Source organism: Protopterus annectens, chromosome 9.part0, assembly GCF_019279795.1.
Source record: "Protopterus annectens isolate FY-2018-M chromosome 9.part0, PAN1.0, whole genome shotgun sequence".
Taxonomy (NCBI): domain Eukaryota; kingdom Metazoa; phylum Chordata; order Ceratodontiformes; family Protopteridae; genus Protopterus; species Protopterus annectens.
In genome coordinates, this window is record NC_056743.1 from 1,550,193,892 (window position 1) to 1,550,211,265 (window position 17,374).

A 17,374-nucleotide genomic window follows, 5' to 3' on the forward strand; every position below is an offset into this window, starting at 1 on the left:
TCAGGTCCTTGGCTCAGCAGAACATTCTCATTTAACAAATAAAATGTTAATTCCTCACAGCTGCTGTAGATTTGCCCTCAGCACTTGCATATTTAAATTCCAGCTTAACCCCACAACCTATTATGGTTTGCTGTTGTAGTACTGCACATAGTAATTAGCGAGACATCATGTATAAATAAAATGCTGCTGAAACAGCCATAATGTTTACCTTCAAAACTAAATAGTTGTTAACTGCGAGGGAAAAGAAATGGAGGCAGAATTCACAGGCATGGTAGGTTCTGTATTGGTCCAGTAAGCAGACAAATGTATAGAATACTTGCTAATATGATTCGGAAACAGAAACCTAGCAAGACTCTACAATGAGCAAACACTCAGTTCACAACGGAGATGAAATTGGTTACATATTATAAAGCATAATGCTAATGCAATTCAGAGACAGCTATACTGTGTACCAAACTTGTTTTGTACAGCTGCACTGTAACACAATTACAGAGGTCCAGTGAAATGACAAACTTCACTGTGCTGCCACTGAACAATAGTGACCAAAGTCATTACTTGCAGAGGAGCAGCATTTTGTTCAGAAACTACACTTAATACACTTAAGCTTACAGACACTAAACATGTGCATGTGTGTGTGTGTGTGTGTGTGTGTGTGTGTGTGTGTGTGTGTGTGTGTGTGTGTGTCTCTTTGGGAGAGTGTGTGTGTGTGCACACTTGTGTGTGTGTGTGTGTGTGTGTGTGTGTGTGTGTGTGTGTGTGTGTGTGTGTGTGTGTGTGTGTGTGTGTGTGTGTGTGTGTGTGTGTGTGTGTGTGTGTGTGCGTGTGTGCGTGTGTGTGTGTGTGTGTGTGTGTGTGTGTGTTGTGATAAAGCAGCTGTTGTTTTAGCCATATTGGCATGTGCTCCAAACAATAAGTGTGTGCTAAAAAATGTTGATGATTTACTCTGCATCTAGTGCATTTCATTTTTTTCTTCACCCTCCCAAAATACCACCACCTTACTGATGAATTGTATAGCAATTTCACACTGTGTGCACTATCTCAAGTCAGTGAACCCCATATTTCTGAGAACTATATGCATAAACAGATTATCTGTATTCCACTAAAATGATTGGCACAGTAAGCTAATGCTCACTGCCCCATTTAGATCACTCTGTGGTGAATGCAGAGATGACAGTACTGTGGCTTTAAGGCCTTATGTTTTGTGTCTAGTATGTATTAAAAGGGAATGTAAGCATTAAGTCTTCCATGTTTGAGAATTCTTACAACCACATTATCAATAATCTTACAGGTAAATCAATAGCAGCCCCAACCTAGCAAATGTCCTCTAGTGGCCTGGATCTCAAATTCTGTTCCAAAATAAGTTCAGCCTGAAAAGGCAGTGCAAGGATGACCTTTTCATTTCATTTAAAATAGGCAAATATTCCACTGTTACACTTTGTCAAAACATATGTAATACCTTATTTTATCACCGAGCAGTACAAATGTCTGTTGGATATGCTTCAGCGCTACTTAACTGTGTTTTTATTAAGGAATTATCCCTTGTCGATTAAGCATATCTTGTTAACATACAATTACCTGATGTTAATCACTGTACTGCATAGACAAAGAATAGTATTTCTTTCAAGCAAAGGTATTTAGCCTATTATAATGTCCAGAATTAGACTAATATTTATTGAGTAAGGGATGACAGAGATGTAGTGTGTTGGGATAATGAACCACTTCCTGAGGGCTCCCTGTTGAAATGTTGGCACTCAAAATACCAACTGCCGAAAAGGTGAAAAAAAAAAAAGACTGAAAACCCAGAGAAGAGAGAATCTCAAAAATCATTCAACTCCATAAAACTTGTTTTTTCAGGGGGGCACGACCCACACAAACCCTGAACTTATATATACCAATTCTGAGGTTGCCATTCCTCAGAGAAAAGGGAATATTCTGAGAAGCGGCATCTCAGGCTTGGTGTATGCAAGTCTGATCTTTTGGCCATTCAGTGTCAGCATTTTGGGACTCACTATAGCTGGTCTTAACATTTCAAATGGTTAAGCTTCCTGCGGCATAGCACACTGTATATCTTTGGGGATTCATGAAGTACAGCTGTTATCATCATGACACACACTATTAAATACCTTAGAGTGATTAAGATAAAAGTAATTTTAGTCAAATTTATGACATTTCAAATACATCAGTATTAGCAGTGCTGCAGTGATAAAATAATTGCTCAGATGAAAGCTGAACTTGGTCATTCTAGGTCCAGTATTTTATTCACCCATTTTGTAACTAAAATAATCTATATAGTATTAATAAAGTGCACAATTTTTAAGTCAAAGACTTCAGTAACTGAAATGCTTGTATATTCACATGCATTCGGTAATAACTTTGTACTGGTCTAGCAATTATTTTTCAGATGTCTGTCAGCCAGAGCACTCTTGTTAAAGGTGATTATCAAATAAGTGTCCCATCCTAGGACCCAAGGAGCACTTTGATTTTCCATGCATTCTCATGGGCTGAAAAGGGACAGAGAAAACAAACCCTCAATATAAAATATATCCAGACTCCAAAGTGCAAAATGTGGAAGCAATGCAAACAAGAAAGTCTGACAACATTGTGACTGCTTGTTTCCTTCCGCACTCCCTCCAAGTGAACACCAGTTAATTGTAGCTCTCCTGGAGTTCTGTAACCCTTATCACCACAATGTGGTAGTTGTGCAAACTTTTATTTCCATTCCTAAAGAAAATAAATATTTCCAAGTACATATACTTCACATCCTCAATCTTGTAATGAAAAGCTATTTAAGAATTATAGCAAATTAAATAATATATAGTTTATGTAGTATAATATTTTGATCACATCAACTTGTTTTTGCCTTTGTGCTAATAATCAGCACATTTATTATATGTACAACATTTTATAAAAAGTTTAGATAACTGCATAAATATGGCTTACCACAAACCGTGACCCATCTATTCCATACTTTTTCACAACTTTTTCAATACTATTTCTTCCAGACTACAAGAAAAAAATAAAGAACTGTGAAAATGTTTGAAATGTTGATATAAAATTTCTAACTTTAACACTTATACAGATTGTAAAACACTGAAAAGCTAAATGGATAAGAAGTGGTTATTAGGCCTCATAGAATCCTATGACAGACACACAATTCATGGTATTTTTCACCCTTGCAAATGTTCCACTTAAATATATTTTCAAAGTACTGCAGAATTTCAACAGTTCATTGAATACTTCAGTTCCCAAATATGTATCTTGTGATTTCTGACGAATAATGTCTGTTAAAAGTATATATTTACACATAGCTGCATGTATCTGTATCTATTGATATCTATATAATATATGTGCGTGTGTTTACATATCTATTTCTACATGCACACACACACACACACACACATTATATATATATATATATATATATATATATATATATATATACACACACACACACACACACATATATATATATATATATATATACACACACACACACACACACATACATATAATATATGTGTGTGTGTGTGTTTACATATCTATTTCTACATGCGCGCACACACACACACACTATATATATATATATATATATATATATATATATATATATATATATATGCACACACACACACACACACACACACACACACACACACACACACACACACACACACACACACACACACATGTATGTGTATGCAAAAGATGAAAAGGAAAAGCAGCGAACATAAAACACTGTAGAAATAAGACCAAATAAAAAAAAAACACGATTGGTCAATAAACTGAACAAAATGAGACACAGAACCATACAAAAATACAAAATAAAATGTTTTTGCAGGGGGAAAGCCACCTATACCCCCAAAGTTAAACATACCAACTCATCAGTTACCTCAACTCTAAAAAAGAATGGAAAAGGAATAGAAAACAATGGGAATAAATACTGCTATATCTCTCAACCTCCATGCAGAAGAATTCCGAATAAATCCAAATATAACACCATGCATATTACTTTAATTCACTTAAAAACTTAGTAGAACAAAATATTTTTCCTCAACATAAGCTTACCCAGTAGTACAAATCACTTACTGAAACTTTAGCATTATAGCCATTCACTAAAAGCACAAAACCATCATTTGCCGAAACCTGCATTGCTCAAAAAAGACACCCTACTACATGCTTGACCTTATTTGCATTTGCACACTTTAACTTCAACTATATGTGTGTGTGTATTTGTGTGTATTTATTATTTTAGTTATTTACATTACCAGGGTAGTCCACTGGGCTGTGGGGAGCCCATTTTCAGTGGAGACCCTGGGAGAAAAGCTCCATGAAGAACAAGTGCACATGGAATATACAAATAGTTAAAACAATGCAAAGAATACAATTCCTTGAGTATATACAGCAGAGGGTAACATATTAACAACTGGATATATTACAGGTAACAAAAATGAAAATGGTAAGCAGTAACAGAGGTAGGTAGAATGCACATTTTATAATTGTTTCTAACTGTAGGAACAGTAAGTTCTTATAAGTGACCTTAATAAATAGTAAATGATTAGACATTAATGTCTATATTCAGCAGAGATATTAGGTTTTGAAATGGGGAGATGAAGTGCAGGTGCAAATCCAGATAGAAGATAGGTAGTCTCTTAGTGAGGTTTTGAAAGCTGCAGGGTTTTGAGTAGTCCTGATAGCTACTGGTAGGGTATTCCACCCTTTGGCTACAAAACAGGAGTAGAGAAGTTGACCAGCTGGCAAGTTTGGTTTTAGTACAGTCACTAGGTGCTGATTCTTGGATATGAGAGGCCTGGTTGAATAGTACAAACTGAATATTAGGTTGAGTGCAGAGCAGTTTGATGATTTAAAGATAATTGTATGTGCTATTGTTAGTTGCAGATAGGAAAGGTAATCAGGTAGTTCTAGCCAGTTCAGAGAGTGTAGGGCTATACAGTGATGGGTATGATGCTTGGTGTTAGTATTGAATTTGGTGATTTTGTTATAGGAAAACTCAAGTTAAGCTTTTAGAGAGGATTGAATGTTGGTAAGCAGTGGAGCAACATACAAGAGAGAGGGTAGTGAGTAAGTAGAAGTTAGAACTTATTTTGTGGTGGAGTTGAGGAAAGATTTATGCCTATAGAGGATGCCTAGCTTCTGGTGAGTTTTGCTGGTGTTACGGTGAATGCATAAATCAGATTTCTGTTGTTTGTCTATTATTACTGCTAAGATGTTTGTGTGGAAAACTACTTCAATTGTGGTGTTACTTTGCGAAAGTATGGTGAAAATGGCTTTGTTTACAGATGTATTCTTCCTAGTAGTGAATCGCATAGGCTTGTTTTTGCTTGGGTTAAGAGATAAGTGATTGTTGTACATCTAGGTCTCTGTGAAGGTAAAGGCTAATTGAGTTATATTTGCAGCTCAGAAATGGAATTAGCAGGGCATATAATAGTCGAGTCGTCTTCATATTAAAGGAGTGACCTTTGACCTAGAGAGGAATGAAAATCGTTAAGGAAGCTGCTGAATAGGAGGGGTCCAAGTATGGAGCCTTGGGGAACCACAGTGGGGTTGTTGAGATATGGAGAGAGGGGAGTTTTGCCATTTAACAGTCTGCTGTCTGTCTTTTAAGTAGACTGAGAACCAGTTAAGAGAGGAGGGGAGTGGCCAGTTTTAGAGAGCTTGGTTAGGAATAAAGTGCAGGAGACAGTGTCAAATGCTTTTGAGAGGTCTAGGAATACAGAGGAGACAATTTTGCTGGAGTCTCGGACTCTGTTAATTATGTTCATGAAAGACATGTTGGTGGTTGTGATGCTGTGACCTCACCTGAATCTATGTTGTGTGAGAGATAGGATTTGGTTTTGAATCAGATAGTTTAGGATTTGAGTATGTGTACATTTTTCCAAGATCTTTGAGGTGGGTAAAATAATGGCTATTGTTCTGATGTTTGAGATGTCAGTGTTGTTGCCACCTTTATGAAGAGGAAGAATAAATGTTTTTTCCAGATTTTAGGGACATAAGATTTTTGAATGGATCTATTTACGAGTATAGCAATAGGGTGGGCAATAGCTTCGGTTGTTAGTTTTAGGAACTGTGTAGGTAGGTTGTCAGGAGTGCTAGAGCAAGATTTGAGCTTGAGAAGTAAACTTTTTATTGGAATTATTGGAATTGGTTTAAAAATGAACATAGCTATAGAATGGATAGAGAGTTTGTGAGGGGAACTGGAGGGTGAGGTAGAGGGCGAGCAAGAGGATAGTTTTGAAGGAGTTGTAGGATTTGGGTTTGTATGGGATTGGGGGAAAGTGGCAGCAATTTGTGCTATAGTATCAGTAAAATGAGAATTGAAGAGAGAGGCTATTTCTTGAGGTGTTTTGTCAAGATATGGACATGGGTTGCTTTTCATGCCTGGATTTAGTAATGATGTAATGGAGTTCCAGAATGTTTTTGGGTTTAACTTGTGATCATTGTAAAGTTTTAGGTAATTATTTTTTTGTCTTTGATAACTAGTTTTTTACTTGGTTTCATAGTTGTTTAAATTTCAGCAGGTCAGGTCGGTCTATTTGCTAGCCATTTTTTCCAGCTTTTGTCTCTGGCTCTTATAAGTTCTTTAGTGGTCTTGGTCAGCCATGGGGCATGGTTTGTTTTGATTCACTTAAGACAAAGTGTGTGTGTGTGTGTGTGTGTGTGTGTGTGTGTGTGTGTGTGTGTGCGGGGGGGGGAGGCTATTTAGTGTATCTAGGAATGTTGAGTTGAAGTAATTAACTGCATCATCTACTGTGAGAATTTTTAGCATGGACTAGTTGATCGATCTTTTTTAGAGTGCCTGTGAAGGTAATTGGGTTGAATTTTGTAAGGTTCCTTACATGTTTGCATCAGTGTGGTTTATGAAAGGAGGGATCAGTTCAGTGAACAAACACGGGGAGGTGATCACTAAGGCTGTTAGGGAGAGTGCCTGCAGAAGATATTTTATTAGGGTCAGAAATCAGAATCCAGTCTAAAATGGAGCCATAGTTGTTGTTTCTATCTGGTCTAGTTGTTGAAGTGATAACCCGAGTAAAACTGAATAGATTGATGTCTGAAAATGGAATATTGACTGAAAGGTCTAGCCAGTTGATATTAACATCACCCAAGATTATGGTTTAGTTGTTGATATTGGTGGAAATACAGGCAAGAATTTCCTCTAGGAAAGGAATGATATTGCCTGGGGGGATTTAGAGAAATATTATAGATATTTTTTTAGAGTCATTCATTTGTAGAAATGGAATAAGATTTTCAGCATCGGCAAACTGTGGATTGGAATTTGTATAGAGATCTATTTTGTAGGTGTTTGGAAAGAGTAGAGCAACACCTCCACCCTTTTTGCAGGTCTATCTATTCTTATGGCTGAGAAGCCAGGAGGGAAAAATTTGGAGTTCTTAATGTAAGGTTTTAGCCATGTTTCTGTGACAGCAATGATGTCAGGATGATAATGACTAATCCAAGTGTGGAATTCAAGTATTTCATTGTGAATGCTTTGCAGGTTTATGGTGACAATATATAAGGATTTTTGGGAATTGCTCTTGTAGGTTGGGCAGGCATAATGGATGATGTGGGTCCAGGATTGGGGTGGATGTCCCCACATAGGGGTAAGATAGTTAATCTGCAGGAGTAATGCAGTAATTGTTGCTGTCTGCTAGGTTTGGTAAAGTGTATTTGTAAGTTAGTGGTAAAAAATGGGATGTAAGAGATAGCTGTATTTTTTGTGGGAATATTTTTATTTTGTGCAGTAGAATGCTTTTTATTTGGTAGAGACTTGGAGCCGTGTCTAAGTAACTATCAGAAAGGTTAGATAAGGGATATGTGATAGTAGTGTGTTTGGGGGACAAGGAGATGGGATTGAGAGTGGTGATGTACAGCAGGTAAAAGAGGAGTGTGAAGAAAAGGAAGAAAGAATGGTAGTATAAAAGTGCTGCTTGGACTCATGGTGAGGAGGATTTTAGAAGGAGGAGTCTTGCTGTAGAGCATTAGTAGCTGGGTAAGAAGGTATGTGGTGGTAGTAGCATACCTCTCAACTGTACAGATTTTTGCAGAATGTCCAGATTTTTGCCTTATATTTTTGACATGTTTCTCATAAAATTTTGGTTTTCTGACAAAATCACTGGCAAATCATTGAGGAATTAAGTCAGAAAATAATGCCAGATATTTGAAATTTAGACTTCAAACCCTTCATAAAATTCATGCTAATGCAAAATCTGTTATTCTCTCAACTTTCTCAGCTTGTAAGAGCATTTTTAAAATTGTCCCTATGTTCGGGCCTTTGTCCCACATTATTTATAGCTTTGACCAGATTTCTTGCTCTAAAAGGTTGAGAGGTATGGGTAGTAGTGATAGGCTAATGAGAGAAATACTGGTAGGGTGGGAGGAGGAAAGGGTGCGAAAGAGGATAGGCTATGGCTAGATGGGTATGGAGGAATCAGAAAGGTGGCCAGGAAGGATAAATGAAAGTTATATGGAAAATGTGTTTAGATAAACAATGAATATGCAAACTATAGTGCTGAGGCAATATTTAATGAGAAGAAATAGGGAGAAGGAATTTATTTAGATAACTAAATAGTGAGAATTTTGCTAAAATATATATACAGTATTTTAGCAGAGGTATAGAGGTAGATTAACAGGAGATGTGAAAAAGTAGGGAAAGGAAAGGAGAGGGAGGAAAATGGGCTTAAACTGTATAGGTGGGGTCAGTAGATGAGCATGTGATGTGGTGGCTTTTGAATGGTTGTGGTTAAGGGATGGGAGGAGTTGGGTACAGATAAATATGTGAGTATTGGGAGTGTATGGGAATTGGGGGTAGGGTAAGGAAGCAGAGTGAGCCCGAGTATAGTGAGGGCAAACAGAGCAGGTAGGACCTGGCGACAGACCTAAAAACTGCAAAAAGCTATCATGAATCAACCAGAAAAGCTCAGGTCAGTATGTAAACTGTGATAATCAGGACCTTTACTTAGCTTTACCTAATTAATTTAACAGAAGCCCTTCCTCAGTGAATGGTAGAGAGCTTGTATGGGTCTATATTAGATAAACGAATGTTTGAAAGTTTGACTGTCATATGGTCGACACCATATGATCAAACTTTCAAAAGTTTGATTATCTAATAAAAAAAATAAACTACACAAAACACCTACCTGGATGTTTTAAGGAGGGGCAAGCCCCCCTGCTCCCCCACGTACATATACCAACTCAGAGATTGCACTACAGTGCAGAAAAGGGGAAATCTTCCCATTCCATGCTGTATGGAGATCTCCATTACAACAGTTGAGCATTCAAAAATCCGATTGTATGGTATCGACCATATGACACTCAGAATTTTGAATGTTCGAACATTCAATATAGACCAACTTGTATGACGTTAACAGAATAAATACCCTTAGTCTAACTATTTCTTTGTAAATTCAATGTGGAAAGCTATGTAGTAAAAGAGAGATGGGGGTTATATAGCACTACCATCCTTGTAAGTGTGCGTGCCACTCAACAAAACACAGCATGTTACTTACTGTAGGATGTACTTTGCTTTAGAATAATATGCTATGTTTATGTCTGTGTTTCAGCAGTGTAATAGGAGAATTCTTGTTGCACAGTGTAGGATTCAGGTGGGAGGAAATCAGCCTTCCACATTTGAAAAAATAGAGTGACTGAAGATAAAAAGAAAATAGAGGAGAAAGGAATTAATTGGGTGTAATAGAAGAAAGTAGGAGCCATACCATGAATAGATTTGTTGGGCATAAAAAGTAGCTGAATAAATTACATCAGTACAAAAGTTCAGGTCTAAAGTGAGCCTGGCTAATTAAACAAATTATTTTACACTAGTAAAATGAGCAGGTCTAGTAAGAGACCATTCTGAAGAGCTGAATACCACAAGTGCAATAGTAGTTCAGATCTAGACTAGGCTATGCTAGTTGAACAAATGCATTACTGGTGTAAATAAAAAAAACGAGTATGTGTAGCATGTGACCATTTTAGTTGTACAAAAAATGCAATTATACTTTAATGAAGTAAGAGAAACAGTTAGCAGCATTTAAGGACAGAGCACTTACACTTTGAAAGCAACCAGGTCTAGGTGTAAGGCCATGCCAGTAATACATAACGAGCAGGAGGACAGTTCACAGCAGCTGAGAGATACAGTATCAGCAAACCAAGTTGTAGATATATATGAGTATATATATATATATATATATATATATATATATATATATATATATATCTATATGTGTGTGTGTGTGTGTGTGACACAGAGGTGGTCAAACGGTTCAATTATTGCATCCAGAAAAAATCAGCCTAGCTGATTGAAAATCAACTGACAGAACACTGATCAAAACTTTGGTAAGGTGCAAGATCATGAACATTGGGAATCAGGAAATTAACCCTCTTCATACTGTAGGGCAATCCTTGTGGGCAGCCATGGTGGTGCAGCGGTTAGCGTTGAAGCCTCACAACAACAGGTTCTCTGGTTCGATCCTTGGCTGGGGTGCCTTCTGTGGGGAGTCTGCATGTCTTCCCTGTGGTCGCGTGGGTTTCCTCCTGGTGCTCCGGTTTCCTCCCACATCCCAAAGACATGCTGTAGGTGGATTGGAGACTCTAAATTGGCCCTAAGTGTGAGTGTGTGCATGCGTGTGCCTTCTGTGGATGGTTGGGGGCTGGGCTGGTAACTCAACACCGTAAAACTCTACTGCAAATCATGAGCAGACAGGTGATCCGTTGTGGCAACCCCTAACCGGGAAAAGCCGAAAGAAGAAGAAGATACTGTAGAGCAGTCTTTGCAGTGGTATATATAGTGAGCAGGGGATGTAGGAGGTGCAGGTGGGCTTGTCTCCCTTCAAAAAAGAATGTTTCTTTTTTTTTTCATATTTGGTAGAACGACCATTTTCTGTCAGTCTTGTTGCTGTCAGTTATATGAGTATACAACTACATAGTCATATAATATATAAATATTTTTGTAACTCAAACGTCTGAATACTTATTTGGACCCATGGCTACCATTACTCATTTGCCCTAACCTTGCTCCTGCCCATTACCCTAACCCAGCACATTATATTACTATAAACCAGTATCCTAACAGTACCTATATTTAGATGACACTTGATATGGGTTTTGTAGCTGGGGTTTACAGATATAGGGGACTTTTAGTTGGAGACAAGTATGTACTACCTTGTGATTTGTTTTAATGGTATTCAGTGCTTTGTGCAGTCTCTCATTTGTGTTCTTCTATTTTAATCTGTCTCTCTGTAGTGCATTTATCTGTTCATGATACAACCCTATATGTGTATATGCATAATTATATGTGCATGTATGTGTGTGTGTGTGTGTGTGTGTGTGTGTGTGTGTGTGTGTGTGTGTGTGTGTGTGTGTATAGATCAATATGTATATATGTACATATATATATATATATATATATATATATATATATATATATATATATATATATCGGTTCATAGGTAGGTACTAGGCTATTGGCCCTAGGGCCTATATAAGCCTCACCAAATGGTACCCTGGCTTTTGTCACCCAAGAAAATTATTTTTTCCTGTGCCCCTGTCAAGCAGAGTCACAGAAGTGATCCTCGGGGTGAATTTCCTATCTCGCATCCAATCATCAAGATTTTTCTTGAAGAGTCCTAATGAGGAGCTTTGTTTGATATAGATAGGTAGTTTGTTCCAGAGTATGGGAAGTCTCTGGGACAGGAATCTATCTCTCCAGCATGTTCTGTTTATTGTGGTGACAAGGTTTAGGTCCCTAGAGCATGTAGCTCTGAGGGATTGGGATTTCTTTAAGTGGAGCATGTCCAACAGCTCTGGGTTTGACATAGCTTTGTATGTTAGGCAGAGATCACCTCTGAGAAGACGATATGTGACACAGTAAAACTGGAGTTTTTTGAGACGGTCTGCGTAGGGCATCTGTTTGAGACTGGTAATCCTCTTTGTGAGGTATTTCTGTATTCGTTACAGTTGTTCTAGATGTCTTGTTAGGTACATACCAAAAGGGGCGTATATAATATATAATACATATTTATATTTACATATGCATATATCTATATATCTATATCTATCTATATATTTATATCTGATCTATATCTAGCTATATATATATATATATATATATATATATATATATATATATATATATATATTTACTTCATAATCTTGAAATACTGAAATATTGAATTTCAGTATCTCGAGACCATGAAACCGAATCACAAAACCCTGAACCCAAAACCGTGAAATTCAAAACACTGAACAAACCGCACACGCTACACCATACATACACCACAACACCCACATCCCAACAAAAACAAACAAAATTACACACATTCACAACTCATACACACATAAGCAGGGGGGCAAGCCCCCCACACCCCCCCACTTATACATAATAACTCCGAGATCGCACAAACAGGAAACAAAATCAAACTCACACACGCACATTCTCCAGTCCCTCACACAAACATCAAACATATTAGCAGAATCACATACACTCTAACTCCCACTCAAAACCCTTACAAAACACTCACTTACCTGACATAACACCTAGATCCACACATGGCACCATCAACACACAATCCCGGACATTACGTAGCGTAAGGTCATAACCGCGAATTCGAGATATTCAAATTCACGATTATGAGCTTTTCCTATTGTAAACATTTGGCTTTATAGTCTCTATTTCGAGATTATAAAGTGTGTGTGTATGTATATATATATATATATATATATATATATATATATATATATATATATATATGGATTCACTAGACAACCTCGAAGAACTGAAATGTCGAATTTCAGTATTTCGATACTGAATAATCGAAAACCCACATACCCGAACTATTGTGTGAATAGTACAATCGTGACCAGACACACACACACACACACACACACACACACACACACACACACACACACACACACACACACACACACACAAACCAGCACATAAACACACACACATACACCTACCTAACTACACTAAACCAAACAAAACAGCACACACAAACACAACATAACACACACACACACCTATCCTACCTATAAGCAAGAGGACAAACCCCCCTGCACCCCCCCCTGTGGGGGCTGTGCCTCTCACACACACCCTACTTATATATACTAACACCGAGGTCGCACTAAACACACAAACACACAAAAAACACCACTACACACATTCATACACACTAAAATCCCTACCCAATACCCTTACACAAACACCACTTACCTGAAACCCCAGATAAATCCATAAACCGCACTGCACATCACGAACATGACACCACAATAGCAGATTCAACATTTTTGCATTCGACATAGTGCAGTTTTGCATAACTGCACTTTCAACTATTTAGTCTCGAAGTACTGAAAATCGATATTTCAGTACTTCAAGATTGTCTACTGTATCCATATATACAAATGTATATATATATATATATATATATATATATATATATATATATATATATATATATAGATATATATATATATATATATATATATATAGATATATATAGATATATTGGTCTACATTAGATATTCGAATGGCCATAACGTCGGCATGCATATGGCAGAGACAAAAACATTGTTTCTTCACAACACTGAATGCGAAATAAAAAAAAATATTTTTTTTTGTAGCAGGAGAGCTATGCCCCCTGCACCCCCAACACCCCCTGTTTTACATGTGTGTGTGTGTGTGTGTGTGTGTGTGTGTGTGTGTGTGTGTGTGTGTGTGTGTGTGTGTGTGTGTGTCCTGTACACATATATTTATATAGTTATATAGATACAGATATAGCTATATACTCATATGAGGAGAATGCAGTGAGGACTAACCTGTTGGTCATACCTTGTTAAAATAGCTGGATGCTGGGCCTGGAAGAGGCTTTCAAACTTGGATTTTTGTTTTAAAGACTGCCTGTATCCTGGAAGGCCTGTAAAGATTTTGAATTTTGGATAAATCAACATTACGTACTGTGAATTCTGTGTCTACACAGCCAAGTGAGCTATTAGTTTGGTTTTCTTTGACATGTGACAATAAATCTGTATAAACCCAAAATCCACAAAAAATGGACAAAATAAATGGTTCGCCCAGAAGTAGAACAGAATAAACTCAAAAAATAAACAATGTAGTGAACTAAACCAGTGTGAGAGATGGCCTCATAAAACACACTTCTTCCAAGGCAATTTAGAGCATTTATCACAATAAACACTCTAAATTGCCATGGAAGAAGTGTGTGTTATGTGGCCATGTCTCACATTGGTTTGGTTCACTACATTATTTTTGGAATAACTGTATGTTTATACAAGCCCTGTCCTCAGTGTTGCCTTGAATTTCACTGGTGGGGAATGTGGGCAGTTGGACAGAGACTTGTCAATATTCATCTCTTCACAGTAAATTTGCTGTCAAGTGCAAACCATATTTGTGTTAATTCCTTACACCATTGCAACTTTTCTGTTCCTGACATGATTAACTACTGACAGAAATCACTGAAGAATTATTAAATAAAATTTTGGAATCACAGGTGAGGAGTGACCAAAGGCTAGTGTGACAACAGCAACAACTGGCTGTGCTTGAGCTGTGACTCCCAAGATTGTGCTGGCTATGAATAACCAGGGAAGATCACCTGAAATTTTGTTTGCATAACTGTACAGTTGCACCATATCTGCAGATGGTGCATCTGACCTTCAGTTATGCAGATTCCTGTATTTCATTTTGAATTTATTTCCCAAGTAGTCATCTAGACTACTTTTAAAAATACTAAATATATTGGACTGTTTGACTTTTGATGCCAACTTATTCCACAGTCTTGGTATTTGTTGTGTTAAACATCTGTCTCTTCTTTGAGTCTTATTATGTTTCATTTTATAAGTCGATCACCTATCGCTTATACCAGAGTTTGGTGGTATATGAATGCTGTGCCACTCCAGGAAAAAGAAACAGACCAGACTGAGCAAAGAAACTGCATTCCCAGCTGACAGGATAGGCACTGAAAATGTACATGCAAAGTCAGGGAATGAACTGATAGAATGGATTATGACAAACTTAAGAGAGAATATATGGTAGGAATTTGTGCAGCCTTTGAGGTACACACAATAAAAGGCCATAACTGCATTTTTAATTTAGATAAATGAGAGAGGAAACAGATGCATGACTAAAAGCATATTTTAAAGCTTTGAATCAAACCTCATATAAAAAGGAAAGTAAAATAGGCATTTTGCAGTAAACAGGTTTCAAAGATCTTAGCCTAATAATATAAGAAATGCGGTATTGCAAAATCATCCCAAGAAATCTGATGCGCTAATAACTTTGACAGACCACTTTTTAGTTAATGACACAATACCTGAAATGAATTGTCTTCTCCTACTGAAACTAGGATAAGGCATTTTACCTTCTTCTATGAAGCAAAACACAGCAAGCACTTTGTTGATTTGTTACAAATATGTGTGTGTGTGTGTGTGTGTGTGTGTGTGTGTGTGTGTGTGTGTGTGTGTGTGTGTGTGTGTATGGGTGTGTGCGTGAGAATGCATGTGCGTGTGTGTGCATGTGTGTGCACGTGCATGTGTACGTGTGTGTGTGTGTGTGTGTGTGTGTGTGTGTGTGTGTGTGTGTGTGTGTGTGTGTGTGGTGTAGTCATACTGCTAAGATCTGTGCTACTAACACTGGCAGAAATGTAAAAACTGAAATGCATGTTTTAGCTGAAATTATTTCAGTAACAGAATAACTGAGATTGCCCTTTCTCACCATGTTATAAACAAACTGAGTGTACTGTATTTGTTGAAGAAAGGCAAGTTCAAGCATTTCTAGGTTCTGGAAATTTGATTTTCAATATGAAGGATCCCCTGGCATGTAAGCATAAGATTACTGACATCCAAAAAGTGGATGCAATATGCTTTTATAGTGACAGAAAAGAGTTTGCCATTATAAATGGAAAAGTCGGACAGTCCCTGGAAAACTAACATCTTGTGGCTGATCCCTCATATATATCATGATATAATGTTGGAGAAAGTTTTTCTTTTCTCATTTTAAAATCTGGGAGGAGAGATGATCCTCAAACATAGGCGGGCTGATAACACTTAGTAAGAAGTAGAAGAACAGCTTGATATTTACTTATTTATTTTATTATTTATTAACATATGGTATCTGGGAAAGTCCAACTGGGTCAGGAACCCATTTTCAGCTGAGGCCCAGGGAGAAAAGCTCCATCTAAACAATTACAGACAGTAAAGATTAAACAATTATATGTAAGCATTACATTTGGCTCTAGAGCAGATACAGACAATTACAGATTTGCAGAATTAAGTGGACATACATTCTTTTCTAAGACTAATACAAATTACCATAGAAGCGGATTACAATTTAAGGTACATTATAGTTGCTTAGTAAAGCAGACAAGTTGTCATATACAGTAGTTAAGCTTTATGGTTGAAGAGGATAAAGCTTGGTAAAGGTTGAGAGAGAGGAGAAAGAGAAAGACTGTGTAGGTTAGTGATAGAAGTAAGGGAGATTAAAGAGATGAGGGATGAATAGGGAGGTTGATGTGAGAGTTTGATCTATGATGTATAGGAGAGAATTGTTGTGTGAGATAAGGTGGGGAGGGTAAAGTGATAGATATTCAACAAGCTATGGGAGATGGTATAATGAGCGAGAGAGATTAGTTAAGAACAAGAGGACACTTGTGAATAAGATAGGGAGTTATAGAGGCAGTAGTTCAAGAAGCTAGAGTGGAGGGATTAGAAACAATAATATAGAAATTGGTTGCCACTGTAGTATGTTGGAGAAGATTGGTTGTCAAGGTAATATAATAGAGAAGGCAGTAACGATGTAGGGAAGAACAGGGATGGAAGTGAAAGTCAAGGCAAATAGATTTTGGATGGTGGTCTTAGTTAAGAGCATTGGCAAATGTGAGTGTTGAGATAGCGGTAAGGCTTTATATAGCTTTGCAATATCATAGGAGTAGAGGCTGTGTCTGGCTCTTTTGTTAGGTTTATAAACATTTACTAGCTGTTTGTGTGTGGAATGGAGATTTTCAGCTGGGGTATAAGTTTGTAAAATAGGTTTTAAGGCATGGCAGGTGTCAGGTTTGTACATGATTTTATGAGCAAGAGATAGTTGTACAAAGTTAAGGTAATGAGGAATTCTAGCCAGTTTAATTTGTTAAACGTGTGGCAGTGGTGTGTGCAGTTTGATACACTAGTTGCAAATTTGGCAATTTTATGATAGCATGATTGCAGCTTGTACTTTAGGGATGTATGTAGGTTGATAAAATAGGTGTCCCATATAGGAGGGTTGGGAGTAGGAAGGCACTGGCTAGAGTCTTTTTGGTGTGTTATCTATGAAATGTTTGTGTCTGTAGAGTTTACCTAGTTTAAAGTGTTT

The 17,374-nt window shown here is 37.3% G+C and overlaps 1 protein-coding gene across 1 annotated transcript in view; it reads right to left on the reverse strand.

Moving 5' to 3' along the window:
* Nucleotides 1-17,374, reverse strand: part of LCP2 (lymphocyte cytosolic protein 2) — a 1,995,233-nt gene that overhangs the window by 1,650,633 nt on the left and 327,226 nt on the right. Inside the window, exon 2 of the mRNA XM_044084497.1 lies at nucleotides 2,941-3,003. Within this exon, the coding sequence (XP_043940432.1) occupies nucleotides 2,941-3,003 (63 nt within the window). The remainder of the gene's footprint in view (nucleotides 1-2,940; nucleotides 3,004-17,374) is intronic.